At 36.7% G+C, this 18,766-nt stretch overlaps 1 protein-coding gene across 2 annotated transcripts in view; it reads right to left on the reverse strand.

Annotated features, from left to right (window-relative positions):
• Positions 1-18,766, reverse strand: part of chd5 (chromodomain helicase DNA binding protein 5) — a 52,476-nt gene that overhangs the window by 18,462 nt on the left and 15,248 nt on the right. For both annotated transcript variants that reach the window (XM_067430791.1, XM_067430790.1), the window contains exons 3-22: positions 16,040-16,231; positions 15,844-15,962; positions 15,215-15,456; positions 14,718-14,830; positions 14,302-14,431; positions 13,177-13,343; positions 12,838-13,056; positions 10,512-10,718; positions 10,191-10,402; positions 9,949-10,080; positions 7,667-7,775; positions 7,372-7,563; positions 7,091-7,291; positions 6,686-6,823; positions 5,136-5,257; positions 4,787-4,960; positions 4,502-4,643; positions 2,591-2,722; positions 1,879-1,996; positions 1,654-1,778 (exon numbers count right to left, since the gene is read on the reverse strand). In XM_067430791.1, the coding sequence (XP_067286892.1) occupies positions 1,654-1,778; positions 1,879-1,996; positions 2,591-2,722; positions 4,502-4,643; positions 4,787-4,960; positions 5,136-5,257; positions 6,686-6,823; positions 7,091-7,291; positions 7,372-7,563; positions 7,667-7,775; positions 9,949-10,080; positions 10,191-10,402; positions 10,512-10,718; positions 12,838-13,056; positions 13,177-13,343; positions 14,302-14,431; positions 14,718-14,830; positions 15,215-15,456; positions 15,844-15,962; positions 16,040-16,231 (3,186 nt within the window). The remainder of the gene's footprint in view (positions 1-1,653; positions 1,779-1,878; positions 1,997-2,590; positions 2,723-4,501; positions 4,644-4,786; positions 4,961-5,135; positions 5,258-6,685; positions 6,824-7,090; positions 7,292-7,371; positions 7,564-7,666; positions 7,776-9,948; positions 10,081-10,190; positions 10,403-10,511; positions 10,719-12,837; positions 13,057-13,176; positions 13,344-14,301; positions 14,432-14,717; positions 14,831-15,214; positions 15,457-15,843; positions 15,963-16,039; positions 16,232-18,766) is intronic.

The raw sequence follows: 18,766 nt of genomic DNA on the forward strand, positions 1-18,766 counted from the left end.
TCGTTGCTCTGGTTGGTGTAGCGCTATCCTATCGCGTGGAGCGGGAGTTTGAAAGACAACCGTTTCTCCCGCCCCTCGGATTGAGCCCTGTCTATGGTGAGTTTCCAGACCAAACATCTTGATGTGGCCCTGCGTCCCAATTCGCATACTATCCATCCTAAATAGTATTCGAAAATAGAATTAGTATGTCCCAATTCATAGTATGTTGAAAAGAGTATTCCAAAGATTCCCGGATGGTTTACTATTTCCGGTCCGAATTCACAGTATGGATCGATGGGCACTCTAACGGCTAATATTGCCCACAACCCATTGCGAGTTGGACGAGGATTCGATTAGAACTACAAACGCGGATAAAAAGCGTTAAAAAACTACAAACATGACGGATGTGCGAGTTCGATGGTTAAGTAGAGAAGTTTAGATAAAGGGGTTTGAGTGACCCTATCAATATTTAACCCGACAAAAATATATTTATTCAGTGTTGTCCATATTATATTTCACATGCAGCAGCATTGTGAACTTTTGTAATGACATGTTTGGCCATTAACTTTTAAATGCATCATTATATTTAAACTGCAAACACAGGAGGAGAGTCTCTGCATTAAAGACCCACAAATGGCAGATCAACGAGCGGCTACATTTCTCTCCGATACGGTAGGAGATTAAACTGAATGTGAAGGATTTCAACTGTGACGAATCTGACGATGATTGACAGGGCAGATAAACGGTGACGGGATCCACGTAACTAAGCGACAGAGTCCGTTAAAGAGATGGCGAAGTAGTATGTCCCGAAGATTGCATACTTTTCTGCTACACACTCAAAAGTATATACTTTTTCTTCACAAAAAGAGTACATACTTTTAGGACGTAGTATAAGTAGGCGAATTGGGACGCAGCATGGGTCTGGCTTGTCAGGCTAGTGATCACCCGTCCCCCACACGCGATTTAAAAACTTGCGGAAATGGCTCCCTCTGCTGGCTGTAGTCTTTAGCCTCTGGCCAACAATTCCTCCAATGGCACAAATTGACGATATTTTTCGTCATGGGAGGAATTTTTCCAGAAATAAAATGCATAAATCTCTTGTCTCAGGGGGATATGAGGGGGGGAAGCACAATCATTCGAATATACTCCAGGGTTTCTACTGATACAAAGCCATATGCTAATCGCAGAAGTAACCCTTTAACATATATAAACACAGTAGGTTATGTCTAAAATGTGACGACCTCTGCTGTTGGTCTTGGGTATCACAAATTAGCAGTCTATTAGATACACCTGTGATACACTTGTGGAAGTATAATCGTGTGTGTCTGTATATGACATGCAATCATGTCTTAAATTGACAGCAGCGCATCCTTTGAACACTCGGCGGATCCTCTTCGTCGCGCATTTTAGCAGTGAATGTTTGGCCGTGAACTGTGAGCAGCGGTACAGCGAACCAATCACTGTGCAGGCACGTGAAACGGGCATGTCACCGCAGCAACAAACTCGTGTTTACTGTGTGCTATCGTTCTCTTAATACACCATGGGCTACAACCCTCCAAATCGCACTGTCACTTCACATAGCTTCAGTTTTTGCTAATTCCTTGTTGTGCATTTAAATACTTTTAACAGTATTTTAATTATAGTTTACTTCACCAGCACTGGTGTTTGCATTACCTGAATATCATTGTGTGGGTTCCAGTCAGAGTCATATATGATCACTGTGTCGGCGGTTGCCAGATTGATACCCAATCCTCCAGCACGTGTAGAGAGCAGAAAACAGAACTGCTGAGCCCCGGGTGCTGCACAAAGTGTGACAGACAGTCAGTATGAGTGCCTTAGAATCCACTATAGCCCACACAAGTGCAGAAATCACTGCAGGTTTACTGCCGGCATCCTCACCGTTAAAGCGATCGATGGCTTCCTGACGCAGCCCCCCTGTGATGCCCCCGTCAATACGCTCATATTTATACCCCTCAAACTCCAAAAAGTCCTCTAGCAAATCCAGCATCTTTGTCATCTGAGAGAGGGATCAACAGTGCAGGATGAGACACAAACAAAAAAGATACTGGTATCCATCAAAGGGACAAATGGCAGCATTAAGAAAAATGTTAATCAAACCCAGCTTGCCAGCTCATATTAATTCAATCCATGCAAAATACAACAACAAGACAAGACAGAAGCACGGCACTCCCCTTTAATCGAGCTTAAAAGACTGAAGAAACACATAGCAAACTATAACATTAATATGTATGTTTATTCTCAAGCACTTAGAAAAGAAAAGGGAGGCAAAATGAAGTCTCAGAGACAACCCCCCTTTACCTGTGCCATTCATCAAATTAATGGATGCAGTGATTCCACAGGCAATTTAAAATGGGAGGGAAAAGAGTCTGAGGACTAAACAATAAAGCAGAGATAAATATAGGCTCCGCCTTTTCATTTGTCAACTCCATTTAAAAGATGAATGAGCTCTACTCTTATTTTCTGTACACAGTTTACCATCTAATTAATCTTCCACTAAAATAGAGGCAAGACCGCCACATATTTCTGCTTTTTTTGTTATTTATATGGCATGTTGAGCTTCAAAAGTGGGAATAAATACTACACACTATACCTGAGAGAAGATAAGAACCCTGTGTCCTTCGTCTTTGAGTTTTTTGAGCATCTTCTGAAGCAGGGTGAGTTTTCCTGAGGATTTCACCAGGAGGTTACCGTCGTAAGAACCGTTGGGTAAGACCGGAGCTTCCTGCATACATAAAAATGTAAATGTTTTTTTTTAATTAAAGTTATTTTATTGACTTTGTTATACACTATTTTAACAAATTGCTGTATCTTATGCTCACCAAGACTACATTTATCAAAAATACTGAAATATCATATTAAAAAGTATTTTTTTGATGAATAGCATTTATATCCAATAAAATAATTTTGTAACATTTGATATTAACTTGTGATAGTAAAATAATTAATTATCTTTAAAAATATACAATACATATACATGCATTTTTATGTTTTGATACAATACACTCGCCTGGATGCCAGCCGAACTCAGCCCCGCCCACAACATTTGAGCTCGGGCAGTTCGGTCTGGACTTGATCCATAGAGGAATGATTATGCCCGAACATAAACTGTTCGGACCAATGAAATCATCAGGGCGGGCTTTAGACGATGACGGACAGATGATAAACAGTAACGTAATCATTCACGTCATCAAAGGTGCTTGGGTTGAATTTGTTCTAATCCTAAACTGAGAACTTGTTCATATATGCATTCACCTTCACTATTTCTCTCAGAAATTATGTTCATGTTGTTCAGTAGCCTCTGTGTATCCTTAATTTTTACAACACCAGCAAAGATCGTTTATACTTTTTCTTCATATTTTTCGTTTATTCCAGCGTGCGTGCAAACAGGGTTGCCAAGTTTTTACAACAAAACCCCATCCAACTAGCCGACTAGGTTCTCCGGAAAATGTTTGGGGGGTAAAATGTGTTTTATTTTGGCATGGTTGAAAAAATTCACATTCCTGGGTCTATATCATAATTGAGGTCTCTTCAACCCACAGATATGGAAAACAACTCGTGGAAAAACCGCAAACTTGGCAACACAGTTCAGTTGAGTTCTGTTGACCTTTGACAACTAACATTATGCGCCGCTCCGTTGCTCTGATTGGTTGTAGGTCTATCAAATTGAAGTGTTGGTTCGGTTGAAACATGCCCCATAATTACAGCCCAGTGGAGCAGTATCAGACTCATATTCTGACTAGAATTGAGTATGACGACATCAGGCTACAATACACTATCTGTAGCAATCATTAAAACAGCTCAGAAAACATAAGGTGTGATCGTCACCAAAATGCAAGGGTTGGTTGCCAGGCCATGACTATGCAGTTGCTAAGGTGGTCTAAGTAGCTTAAGACTTTAAGCTTTAAAATATGGTTTCTTGAGTGTTTTGGGTGTTTGCTTACTCATTCAAGTCCTAGATATGTCTCAAGTCCCTCCAATGTAAGTAACAAGATGTTTTATAGACTATTCACTTAGAAAAAGTACATCTTGATAAACCTCTTCCATAATTTATGACCTTTATACTGTAATTGTAACTCAACTGATTCAACACTGAACTGACTTAATTATTATTATTATTATAACACTTGTCTTTTTAGAGTTGCTTTACAGCATAATTTGAATTAGTTTCATATTTGATGACGTCTGCATCATTGATTCTGTTATTCTCCTGTTTATAACTGTGAAGCTCATTTCTATCTCTATTGTATAAAGGTGACTTGAACAACGTCAGTATCCCAGAACTTTTTGTCCTTGAACATGAGAATGTAAGATAAGGCCAGCACAATGCATCAAATTCGCTGCAGAAACTAAGAAACAATACACTCCTGAACAAAAGCTTCTGAGTCTTTAAATATCTCTTATAAAAACTAAAATGTATTGCCATTACATGTGCTAAAAATAAACCACAGCAATGGTAAAAATTTGGGGCCTACATATGTTCTCCCCCCTCTCCCCCCCTCACCACTGCAGCCACTGGAAACAGGTAGGGATGGTTACAGCATTTCTTCAAGTCCATCATGATGTTAAGAAGGGACACCTGGTTCCCTCCTCCCTTGGAATTCAATGCCTCAAAGTTGCGTGTTAAAATGAACTTGTAGTATTTCCTGTGAAATAATAAAAAAACATGAAACGATCTTGCATATGAAAAAGGGGTATTATAACGGAAAAATATAACCATAAAAAAGTTGAAATAAAATAAAAAATATTTAAAAACTTTAGCATTAGGAAGAGAGAAACTAAGACTGACTTCTGCATGGGGCTGAGTTCTACTCGCACTATGAGCTCGGTTTTTGCCGGCATGTTCTTGAACACATCTGCCTTCAGTCTTCTGAGCATGTGTGGCCCCAGTAGATCGTGCAGTTTCTTAATCTGGTCCTCTTTCGAGATGTCCGCAAACTCCTCCAGAAAGCCCTCCAGGTTACTGCGCACAGCAACATTTTCATTTGAATATATAGGAATATAGAATTCACTTCCATCAAATCATATGAAAAACGTGTTCCAATATAAGCCCTGAGATTGCTCTGCGGGGGATCATTATTCTACGAGCGAATCTACAGTATGAATCACCAGGTGAATCATGCAGGCTGCGATCTTACTTGAAGCGCTCCGGGGTGAGGAAGTTGAGCAGGTGAAAAAGCTCTTCGAGATTGTTCTGCAAAGGGGTTCCAGTCAGGAGCAGCTTATAGTAGATTTTGTAGCCATTCAGAATTCTGAAAAACTGAACATTGATATGTTGATTATAATTTATTATCTATCTATCTATCTATCTATCTATCTATCTATCTATCTATCTATCTATCTATCTATCTATCTATCTATCTATCTATCTATCTATCTGTCTGTCTGTCTGTCTTACTGTCTGTCTCTGTCTGTCTGTCTGTCTGTCTGTCTGTCTGTCTGTCTGTCTGTCTCTCTGTCTGTCTGTCTGTCTGTCTGTCTGTCTGTCTGTCTGTCTGTCTGTCTCTCTGTCTGTCTGTCTGTGTATATGTCTATGTCTTTCTGTCTTAACTACTATATAATCTATCTTAACTACTATATAATACAAATATAATATTATTATATAAAGTGGGGTAGAAGTGGGGAAGAAAAGTCAGACATTAAAAAAGATATTCAAAATCTAATTTAAACCTTTAAATGTTTTATAATTTTTTTTGTAAAATTGTGTAAAAAACTATGTAAAATTGACATATATATATATATATATATATATATATATATATATATATATATATATATATATATATATATATATATATATATATATATATATATATATATATATATATATATATATATATATGTCAATTTTACATAGTTTTCTTTATTATACATTGTTTAAAAAATTATAAAACATTTAAAGGTTTAAATTAGATTTTGAATATCTTTTTTAATGTCTGACTTTTATATATATATATATATATATATATATATATATATTTACAAAGTCTGCGCTATTCGGAAAACTGGTATTAAATCCTATATGTAATATTGGTATTAAATTATATTTATTAAATAAAGTTTTTTATTTAAATATTTTTCATTTTATACAGTGGTGGCCAAAACTATTAGAACACCTGACAGATCTGAAAATCATTAACCTTTTTTTGCCCCCAAAGCATGATTTCATTTCATAATGTTCATGAAACATGCAGATAGTTGCTCTAAACACAGATGAACAAATTTCAGAGTCATACTGTCCACTTTTAACTTTAATATTTGATATATCTACCAAATATATCTTTGTAGCAATTACAGCAACACATCTCTCTGGCATAGTGTCAATGTATTTCCTGAGAATTTTAACACTAATATTATCCCATGTTTTTTTGCAACTAATTCCAAAGGCTTTCGTTTGAATGTACAATAGATCTGTCCAGTATATTTTCCAACTTCCCTCAAATGTGTTCGCTAGTGTTGAGGTCCGGACTTTGAGAGAGGCAGTCCATCATTTTCAAAGTTCCAGCAGATTTCTATCTATGACTTTGTAGTCATTTCGTTTTATGGGTATTGTAATGGCCAATTCAACAAAAACAACTGAAACCTCTTAAATATGCTAAGTGTTCTAATAATTTTGGCCACCACTGTAATTGTTACAACTATAATAATTACATCAAAGCAAATATAAATCTTTCCTTGAATTCTGTACCTTTGACTGGTTATTCTTCAGTCGGTGGGCTTCATCCACAACCAGACAGGCCCAGGCAATTGAGCCAAGTATGGCCTGATCAATGGTGATCAGTTCATATGATGTCAGCAGGACATGAAACTTTATCGGCGTGTCCTTCTGTGATGGAAAAGTGGTCTGATCAGAAACAATGCATCTCTAAATTTAACCTTTCAGAAGCTAGGATACTTTTTATATGTTTTTTGAATGCTGAAAAAAAATATTCAGGTACCAGTAAGAAAAAGACAAATCTCAAATTTGTGAACAAATAAAATGTTTTGGTGCAAAATATATATATTTTTTGGGACACTGTAAAAGGCATTAGAATGTTTGACTCTGAATTAAAACATTACACCAAGTTGGCGTTAATCAACAACGTTCTCTCACCTTCATGCGGAAAACCTTGCGACCCGATTTGACAGCGCTGTCCTCAAAGGTAAATTCATTCTCGCGTATGACGGCCCTGCTGTCTTTGTCCCCTGTGTAAGTCACCACGTAGAATTCCGGAGCCCACATCTCAAACTCTCTCTCCCAGTTGATGATTGTGGAGAGTGGCGCACTGACTAGAAACGGCCCTTTGGAGTGACCCTGAAACAACCAACTCATTTACACTCTGTTCCCTTCCACTCTCAAATGCATTTGAAAGAAAGTTCAAGTGGTGCCCAGACCTCTTTGTAGAGTGAGTACAGGAACACTATAGTCTGCACAGTCTTGCCAAGGCCCATTTCATCAGCCAAGATTGTGTCCGTTCCTTGGGCCCAAGAGAAACGCAACCAGTTCAGGCCTTCCAGCTGGTATGGGTGCAACGTTCCCCCTGTGTCATCGATGTACCATGGCTGCTGTTCAAACTTGATAGTGGGCTGTAACCAATGCCATTTAAATAGGAGAGAGTAATACTGGGATTAAATCTACGCAAACAACTGACAAAGTTGCAAAAATTAATGAATCAAAATAGCAACTCACATCCACAACTGGAGTGTCTGGTGGAGGTTCTCTCCTTTTCCCTTCCTCTTTGAGTCTCTTTCCCTTTCTGAACAGCAGGGGGTGATGGCTTTCACCGAGCACTTGATTTCTGGTAAAAGTGTGAGTGTAAAGTAAAAAAAATATTTTTTATACAATAGATAAAACATTATTTAACATAAAGTGAACCTAGCATGAACAGTTTAGTTCTCTTATAGGCGGTGGTGTTTGACGTTACGACTTCCATCATGTTTATTTAACTTTTTTTAATTTACGTTAAATAAATGTATCAATAACTATTTACCAATAGTTAGTCCCAAACTAGCTACTAACTAGCTTAACTTAGGTTAAATTTGAAAGCTTGATTTGAGTAAAAGGATTGTTAACCCCCAAAAAATGTTAATCTAAGGCCATCCAAGCTGTCTGTGTCTTTTTTTTCTTCAGTAGAAATGTAGTTTTTTAGTCAACAACTACTGTCATTTTTAGAGTCAAATAAACATATACAGGCAAAACTAAATGAATACCCGTGGCTCTTGATAAAACATTAAACCTATTTTTTTTTTAAAACAAGATTATGTTTGTTTGCACAATCCCAATCGGTAAGATTGACTCTTCACAGATTACCAATGTTTGAGCTTTTTAACACCTCAACAAATTCATCAGGAGCCACTGGTAATACTTTATTTTGTCTGTATTTCTTCTTCTTTTTTACTCTCAAAGAGACAGTAGCAGTTGACTTGAATTAAAAATCTTTTCTGCTGAATAAAAAAAGACACCTACATCTTGGATGGCCTAAAGGTGAGTAAATTATCTGGCAGATTTTTTTGTTTTGTAAAAGGTTGTTCTCTTGTTTTGTGATGGATGAGTCCCTTGTTTGTTTTGAGCAGTCAAACTGCCCAACATTCTTCTCAAACACAACTATTAAAGGGTTAGTTCACCCAAAAAATTAAATTGATGTCATTAATAACTCACCCTAATGTTGTTCCACACCCCTAAGACTTCCGTTCATCTTCAGAACACAGTTTAAGATATTTTATATTTTAGACCCAGAGCATATGCAGTCTATGGTCAAAACATCATCAAAGTAGTCCATATGTGACATCAGTTGGTTAATTAGAAACTCTTGAAGCATCGAAAATACATTTTGGTCCAAAAATAACAAAAACTACGACTTTATTCAACATTGTCTTCTCTTCCACGTTTTTTTTTTCAATCCTAAAATAAAGATTCAAAATGGTTCATGAATCAGTAAATCGATCAATAATTCGGATCGCCAATGTTACATGATTTCAGCAGTTTGGCAGTTTAGATTGTGTGTCAAACTGCTGAAATCACGTGACATTGGCGATCCAAATCATTGATCGATTCACTGATTCATGAACTATTTTAATCTTTATTTGAGGAACATGAAAGAGAAGACAATGCTGAATAAAGTCATAGTTTTTGATATTTTTGGACCAAAATGTATTTTCGATGCTTCAAGAGTTTCTAATTAACCAACTGATGTCACATATAGACTACTTTGATGATGTTTTTATTACCTTTCTGGACATGGACAGAAAAGTGTGTATAGACGGCATATGCTCTGGGTCAAAAATATAAAATATTTTAAAATCTGTTCCGAAGATAAACGGAGGTCTTACAGGTGTGGAACGACATTAGGGTGAGTCATTAATGACATCAATTTCAATTTCAACTAACCCTTTAAAAATGCTCCAGAAGGAAACACGATGCATACCCATCATTTTATTAATAACAACATTTTTTTCATCTTATTCAGGAAAGTAATAAATTAAAAAAAAAAAAAAAAAAAAACTCTTATTTTGTTAAAATTATTACCCTTTTTCACAGATTCAGCAAGCGGTTCATGTACTTTTTCGTGCAACTGTATTTTATATATATGTTAGTATTTTTATTTTTTACCCACAAAAAGTTATTTATATATAAAGCTTTTTATGTAGTGTGTCAGTAGGAAATATCAGTTTACATTTCCAAACATTCACAGACCCGCCACACGGAGATCTGATGATTACATGAAGAAACAGAAAACAACTGAGACAGATTAAATCCAGAAGAACTGTGGCAACCACTCAAATGAAAACTATATATACAAACGTTTTAGACATGTTGATATTTTAACCTACAAAAAAGATATAATTTATATATATTTCTAAGGCTGATGATTAAGAGCTTCAGGCCATACAGTATTCAGTATCCTCTTCATGGAAAGTTCTGCATGCTTATTGATGTACCATCTAAATCCACATAAACTTAAAACGGCTTACCTGTGGTCCCAGTAGGCTTGTTTAAAGCTGTCATAATCTGGGACGCTAAAGTCATCCGCCTCCCAAGAGCACTGATCATACGGCAAATCTCTCCACTTAATCAGGTAATGTACATCTCCATCCTTATCAAAGCTTCAACATACACAACAAAGTCTTAAAGCATAATGATAAATCGGAATTTTCTGCAAGAAAAGCATGGTCTATAGAATAGCTTTAGCATTAGTAATTGTGGCATTCCATACCTGTGGTTGAGAATCCGGTGAATGATCATCCACTCTGGCTTGATGCCGTATCGGTAGAATTGTTCCTCCATGACTGCATACTGAGGGTCTTTGCTCCTCCTCTTCTCATTGTTAAGCTCCTCCTCCCCAGAGCCATAGTCGTACGGTGGTGGTTCGTCCATGTCGTTCTTCCGCTGATAGTTACGATACATTACTGTGTGATATAGTTCCAACTGCATCAAGGGAAAGAACCTAAACTTAATCAAAGATACAGGAACAAGCCAAAAGAGCATTCATGATTTCATTAACATTGGCTCTTCTGAGGTAATGTGGGAATCCCACCTGAAGTTCGCTGACCCATGAGCAGTGCCAGTAGGACAGGCCAGCCCATTTCACAAACAGCTGCCTCTCTGGACGGCCCTTCAGTGGAATTTTGGCCAAACCGTCCACCTTCTCTCCATCCTGCCCAGGAGGAACCTCAGGTGGTAGAGGAGGATCGCCCCACGCCCAGTGGAGAATCTTCTGGACTTTCCCTTTTAGCGGTGGGCACTAGGGGAAATGTGGATGATGGATGAGGAATACTGTTCAACAACAAACAATGTTCAAAACCATTTGTTTATTTTCTTTTAGTTTGAGATTGACAATACAATATTTTTGGTGAAGTGACACTAATGCTGTTTTTTTAACATTCTATTCATCAAAGAATCCAGAAAAAAATGGCTTCCATAAAAATATTAGGCAGCACTTCAACACTGATCACAAGATTATAATCTTGAGCACCAAATCAGCATATTAGAATGAAGAAGAAGAATGTGACACTGAAGAATGGAATAATGGCTGCTGAAAATTACATTTTAAAATATATAATAATTAAGTATGTAATTTTTCTGTTATGCTAGAGGGCGCCTATTCAAAACAGAGGTGTAGTTTGATGACGCCAAGTTTGATTGCTAATGAGAGACGAGCGCGACACGGCTTGCAGGGAACAAGAATTTTATTATGCCACAGTCGCGGGCGCAATTTCCGCTATTCCAGGCATGAGTATGAGGTAACGCAGCTCTGTTTATCATATTAGATACATTTGAGTGTGTTTAAAATTATGTTATGACGTTACTCTGTGCGTTCGCTCAGCGGCTGCTGTGACACTTGTTGCACACTGCTAAGAGCTTCTGCCAAATAAAACCAGAAACCGAGGGTAATGCAGATATGACGCAATTGAAAGGCGACTCCCTCAGATGTCCCCGGTTACTTGGTTAAAATAGCAATTTTCTCCCAATTAACAAATAGTTGGAAAGATTTGGGATATTGTGAGTACTCAACTGAATATATAGCACTGGCCTGGTGGTTTTTGGATATTTTACTGCAAAAAACTACATAGTGCACTTTTATAGACAAGCTAATAATCTTTTTTATGAAAGAAGGCCAGTATCACTAGTATTAATACTGGTACTGGTGTCTCTTTGAAATGATTTATTTTATTTTATATTTTTATTAATGATGTACAATCAACATTACAGTATAATTGAAAGCTATCAATTTAAATATTTATTCGGATTATAAAAAATAACATTCTCAAATATTCACATAAACCCATTATAATGAATGTCATATTTACCCATGGCCTTTCCTGTCTAACAGGTAGGAAATATACAAACATTTAATAAAGTTATCAAACAGTCTGCACTGCATACATAATAAATTAAATGAAGAAAAAACTAAATTCGATGAATCCTTATTAAAGCTACATTAAAGTTGTTACCTTTGTTCTTTGATTAAACTCTTTCAGTTCATTTTAAATGTTATTTAACTCATTTAAGATTGCTCTTATGAGAATACTCGACAAAACGGGCATTTTGGCATAATTCTGTTTTATTGTTTGCTCGATTCTGGTGTGCTGTCCTTGCGTGTTCTTTTTGTCATTTCGTGCTTGAACAATGTCGCATTTGCACCAATAAGAGCGTGATTATATAATGTAACACTAGCCTGGATGACAGGAAAAACGGATGCTATTTAATTGCATTAAATATGTTAAAATGCGTTACACTGAAAAAATTAACATGCTAACTTTGACCGCACTAATTAAAATAGATCACAACTATTTTACATTGTAATGACATTTAAAAAATGTTGCAATTTTTCACCAAAAAAATTCAGCCTTGGTGTTTTTCAAAAACATTTTAAAAATTACCAGCACCAAACTACAGTAGTGTAGCTTGGCTTCATCCAGTTAATCAGACTATAACCAGCCTCTGCATTGTGCGCTTTCTCTGAAAGACTGCAGTGGTGTGTATTTAATCCTATAAATATTCAATTGCACTGTGTCATGTATACTTGGACAAACAGATGAACACGATAGCTGAACTACGCAAAGACTCAGACTGTGTAAATATACTTAAAGTCAGCCCGAAACGGAAGTTGCAAGTCTTTTCTTCCATATTGTGATGTATATCAGAGGGAAACAGCTTCTCAAACAGAAAAAAAATGTAGGTGGGACTTGAAAGGAATTTTTTGGATCACTGGATTTTTGTGGTTTCATGTGATCTCATGTGACCTTGAAATATATCACATATATATCATCTTCAAAGCAAGTTTTATTTTCAGCTACTTGAGAGACTGTGATTTGTTTCAGAGAAAATGATTGCTTTGCAACTGATCAGAAGTTTCTCACCATGCATCGTGGACACAGCCACTCTCCATTGGGAATCTCAGGAAGAGGTGGGTTCAGACAGTGGATGTGGTAGGAAGAAGGGCAGGTATCACAGCAAAGCAGCTCTCCTCCATCCTTACACACTCTGCAGAACTCCATGTGGTCATCTTCCTCCTCACCCACAACTTCGTCTTCCTCCTCCTCGTCATCTTTGGCCTCCCACTGAATGCCTTCTTTTTCCTGAGAGATGAGGAGGTAAAGTGTCATTTTGAATAGCACAGATTCTGTGGCCTTGAATATACTATAATGTCTAGCTTTGCAAGTATATGATTATTTTCAAGCAGGTAGGGATTTCCTCACGCAGTGGGGGCAACTCCATTTGCCCTCTGGGGCTTTCTCCAGTTCTGGATCCAGACACACCAGGTGATATGCTCTGGGACAGGTGTCACATAGAATGATCTCTCCTCCCTGCTGACAAACCTCACAGTAATCTTGATGGTCTGTCTCGTAGCCATCTCCATCCTCTCCTACACAAATAGGGTTTAAAGAGAAACGTGTTATTGCTTTATGAAACTTAAGCATTGTGCAATTTAAACAAATAATAGTTTACAATGTTAACAACAATATTTCAGTACAACAACAAACACTGATTCTGTCACACTACTGCACAAATTTGGTGTGGGGCCAGTAAGACTTTTTCTTTTTTTAAAAGAAATTATTACTTTTATTTAGCAAGGACATTAAATTGCTCAAAAGTGACATTAATGACATTTATAATGCCTACACATTTTTTATAATTTCTAATTAAAATAATTTATGTTCTTTTGAATTTTCTATGATTACTGAACATTTATCACAGTTTCCACAAATATATTAAGCAGCACGACTCTATTTTTTTTTTTTATTGATAATAATAAGAAATGTTTCTTGAGCATCAAATCAGCATATTAGACTGGAAAAAGAAAACAAAAATTATATTAGAATGATTTCTGAAGGATCATGTGACACTGAAAACTAAAGTAATAATGCTGGAAATTCAGCATTATCATCACAGGAATATTTTACCTTTTCCAAATTTCTAAATTTTGTTTTGTTAAAATCTTTTTCTAATTTTCTAATTTTTTCTAATATTTATTCTAATATTTATATTATATTTAATTTGAGTTTTATTTCAAATAACACATTTTTATATTGTTTTAGTTTTAGATAACCAAAGGTCTGTGGTCAGTAAGCTCCTATGCTCATCAAAGCAGAATTTTTTGATTAACAATAGTAAAAACTATATCATTGTGAATATATATGCTTTGATGAGCATAGGAGCTTACTGACCACAAACCTTGGGTTAACTAAAACAATATAAAATGTGTTATTTGAAATAAAACACAAATCAAATATAATATAAATATTAGAATAAACATTTTAACAAACTATTTAGTATTAATAATATTATAATTATTATAATTATAAATAATAAAAGCACTTTACTTTTTCTTTTTTTCCGCCCTCGGCGGGCCGACTTCTTTTTTGGTGCCGCAGAAGTGTCTGAGCGTACAGAGGCACTGTGAATGCTGATGTCATCAAAGTCTGAAAAGTCATCCAGGAAATCTTCCTCGCTCTAAAAAATAAAACATTTAAAAGTCTCAATCTCTTCAGATCTAAAGCTACTAAACATGAGAAGGTCATAACATGAAAACCAACTTCTGAAAGTATCTCATAAAACTGGGTGGAACCAGAACTCCAGGCAAGTATATCTATACCAAAGATTAATTAACTGATCTGGGAAATGGAAACTTTAAGGAATGGCAAAACTAAAATGTTTTTTCTCAATTGAAAGGCTATAGGGAATCTTTCCATGTGATACAGGTTAAGCCCTAGTACGTTTTCAGTGAAAAGGCACTCACCGAAGAGCCTTTTTTCCTTTTTCCACCCTGGCCTGCTTTCGATTTGGACTTCTTCGGTTTCCCTTTCTTTTTTGTTTCTTTCACTGGCTTACTTTTTTTTTTTGCACCAGGCCCTGCAATGCAGTCCAGATGAGATAAACAAAAAGAAACGTTTTTTTTGTGAGATCTGAAAACAATACTCCATTCTTCAGACATAAATAAAACCCCTTTTTACATTTGCAAGCCTGCTTCTTTGTAAATAAGCTGAAATATATTCTGATGTTAAAACACCTCTATATTCCATTTTAAAATCCAGCCAAATATAAATAAGCAATTCATAGGATGAAATTACACACTTCACTTTAAAGTTGCAAAGTTAAGTGAAAAAACAAACACATTTGGATAAAGAATTACCAACCGCCAATCACTAATCATGTTACAAATGTAAACAACGTAAAAACCTCCACAAACTGCTCAGAAATCTGACCCCTAGATAAACAAAACGAATATTATGTTACCCTTTCCCTCTTTGGTTTTGGCTTTTTTGATTGGCCCAGATGGTGAGATCTGTTGGATACTTCTAATACAAATGGGCGGAGCCACATTGACAGTTTCCACAGCTGCCGCCACAGCAGCCGCCACAGCAGTTGCAGAGGTGCCTTTGAAAGGGTTGTTCGCGCTGAACTCTCTCCATTTTGCTCCAAGCACCGTCATCATTTTTGACATGGGGATCTTGGGGTTCTTTTTGGCAATGAGGGGCCTAGCCACAAAGAAAAATGCAAAGAAAATCCTATTCTTAGACAATGAAGTTGAGATTTGTGTGGCAAATAATCTACGAGATGCCATGCATTGTGGTGATTTAACTCTGGGTAAAGGATGTTCTCAGGAACTATGAATCAGAAATCGGAAATATATACTAAAAAGTGTCTATCAAATTAAATATCATGCTGGTTACAACAGACGTGCATTGTGTGGGTCTGACAGCACATCTTGTTTCAATCCCTGTTATTAGAAAACCTGTCATCATAATGTGATTACTTCATACAGGCATTAGCACTTGCCAGAAGGAACGTTTTAAAATAGAACAGGACATTTTGACAGCAGAGCATTACATTGTCCAAGCAGAAGGAAAACTTTTAAATCCTACCTAAGAAACTGGCTAAAGGCTTTGTAGTTGGTGATGGTTTTATAGTCATCTTCTGAGAAGGCATACTGCACATCTTCGAGACCCCACTCTTGCATCAGCTGACTGGATGACTTTGGTTCCTGGTATCAAAGGAGAAACCGTTATTTGTTTATTTCCATGGCTAATAGAGCATAATAGAGCATTTCTATTTGAGAACCTTCATGTTTCCATCATCGTCATCTTCGTCGTCCTCATCATCATCTTTCTTTCGCTGTTTTGTTTTTCTCTCCTTCTTCTCTCTGGGTTTCTTCTTTTTCTTCTTTAAGGTGCTGTAAGTGCTGCTCTCACTCCCCGACCTGTGACCACGATCCTCTCTATCTGACATGTCATCCAGCCCGCTAGGAAGCCCCTGGGAGTACAAGCACAGACATTAATGGGAGAAATTGTAATGCTTTATATGGCGGCTGTAGGAATGAATGTCCAGTCTAGCCTTTCCTTTAAAAGAGCCAATCTGCTTTTTGGTAGAGTTTGCACATACACATTTGCCGCACCCACCTGATACTTTTAAAGATACTTTTAGTGTGATGCACAATTTATGATACCATTGTTGTTTTATTGCTGATTGAAACAGGATCTTAACAAACTGCTATAACAAAGTAGCCAGTGTTTTCCATGAATTACCATAATTATAATTAAAGCAGATGATTAATAATAAAGCAGAAAGAAATTCTCATGATATCATAAAAGATTATTAACATTTGTTAAATCTGTTAAAATATCACTGAAATCGCAATATGGCTTAGTGCTCTTATTAAATTGCTGATGCGCTGCGTGTTTCAATGTGCATTTGGGAACTCTACATGTGCCAGTTTCTTTTCACATTCCCATAATCTTCAATTTTGTAGACAGATGATTATAGCATTTAAAGGTGCCCTAGAATGAAAAACTGAATTAACCTTGCCATAGTTACATTAAAAGAGTTCAGTACATGGACATCACATACAGTGAGTCTCAAACACCATTGCCTCCTCCTTCATATGTTAATCTTGTTTGTGAAAAGCACCATGGAAACATAGGCTATTTTCAACATGACGCCAACTGTGACGCAACCGCTTGGATCCTTAATATGTATGCCCCTAATATTTGCATGTCAGCCCATGTTAATTTTCAGGCGGAACTGCGCAGCTGAATCATCACTTCAGCAGGTAAACAAGCGCCACGCGAGGATAGCGAAAACGGCAAAACATGGACATAAATGTCATGTTCCAGGCTGTGTAGGGGATGTGAGGACTTTTCATACCCTTCCCACATATAAAAAATGTCAACAGTCATGTTTGATGTTTATTAACAATCGGATACCGCAACAATTTAATTCAAAGTTGTTCGTTTGCTCAGCCCATTTCAGTTTTTCTAACCTTGGGCAATATAGCAGGATTCAGCGTCTGATACTGACGAAAGGGTCGTAAATGATGACAGAACTTTTACACTTTTTAGATGAACTATCCCAAATATAAATATAAAGGTCTCCCGGCAGTTTTACTCCAAAAATAAATGTTCAAGGATTCAACTCTTACAGTTTGACTCAGTACAGTCGTATGACAATAGTATTTTTTTCTTAGAGATAATATTAATAAAAATGGTAAATGATGATGAAATTATTTATATTATATGAATTTCCAAATTTACTGTAGCTATACATGCTTACAGTGCACCTGGAAAGTATTCACAGCGCTTCACTTTTTCCATTCAGGACAAAGATTTTAATCTTTGTTTCATCAGATCAGATTTTTTTTTTCTCATGGTCTGAGAGTCATTCAGGTGCCCTTTTGAAAAACTCCAGATGGGCTGTCATGATAGTTTGCCCACTCTACCATACAGGCCTGATTGGTGGAGTGCTGAAGAGATGGTTGTTCTTCTGGAAGGTTCTCCTCTCTCCACAGAGAAACGCTGGAGCTCTGTCAGAGTGACCATCAGTTTCTTCTCCCCCGATCGCTCAGTTTAGCTCAGTTTTTCTGTACCCTTCCCAAGATCTATGTCTCGATACAATCCTGTCTCAGAGGTCTACAAACAATCCAAAAAACCTTGGACTTCAACGCTTGGTTTGTGCTCTGACATGCACTGTTAACTGTGGGACCTTATATAGAGAGGTGTGTGCCTTTCCAAATCATGTTCAATCAACTGAATTTAGCACAGGTGGACTCCAATCAAGTTCACAGTCTCCATCCACAGCTAAGGCTGTGAATACTTATGAATGTTATGTTTTTCTTCAGTTTTTTATTTTTAATTAATTTGCAAAGATTTCAAACAAACTTCGTTCATATTGTCATTGTGGGGTATTTTTTATACAGAACAGAGGAACAAAATAATGAATTGAATCCATTTTGGAAAAAGGCTGTAACAACAAAATGTGGAAAAAGTGAAGCAATATGAATTATTTCTGTATGCACTGTATGTTTACTGTAGAAAAGATCAGCCTGGATGTGTTATCAAGTCAGTTTGTCCTGAAAGGACTTTGGTACACTCTTAATAAAAAAAGCACTATAAACTTTACAGTGGACAATTTAAGTATTCGGGAGCACAGAAATCTTGCCTCTGGAAAAATATAAGACCTTGTATCCAAAGATTTTTATTTATTTATTTTTTTTAAATTCCTGTGGTATAACTATTGATAAATGTAAAATCAACTCCACTTTTTCAATAAAGAAAAATAAGAAATGATCATTACTATTACGACGCTATTAGTAACATCTGGAAGGGAAACTGATCAAAATGATCATACTGCTAGGGAACACACGTTTCTGGTGGTGAATTACTCTGTGTGTGTGTGTGTGTGTGTGTGTGTGTGTGTGTGTGTGTGTGTGTGTGTGTGTGTGTGTGTGTGTTTGATTGGAGAAAGCCTGTTGCTGTGCTGCAGCTGTGCACTGGGCTGGCAGACGTCTCCTTA

The sequence above is a fragment of the Pseudorasbora parva genome, chromosome 22 (genome assembly GCF_024679245.1).
Source record: "Pseudorasbora parva isolate DD20220531a chromosome 22, ASM2467924v1, whole genome shotgun sequence".
NCBI classification, from domain to species: domain Eukaryota; kingdom Metazoa; phylum Chordata; class Actinopteri; order Cypriniformes; family Gobionidae; genus Pseudorasbora; species Pseudorasbora parva.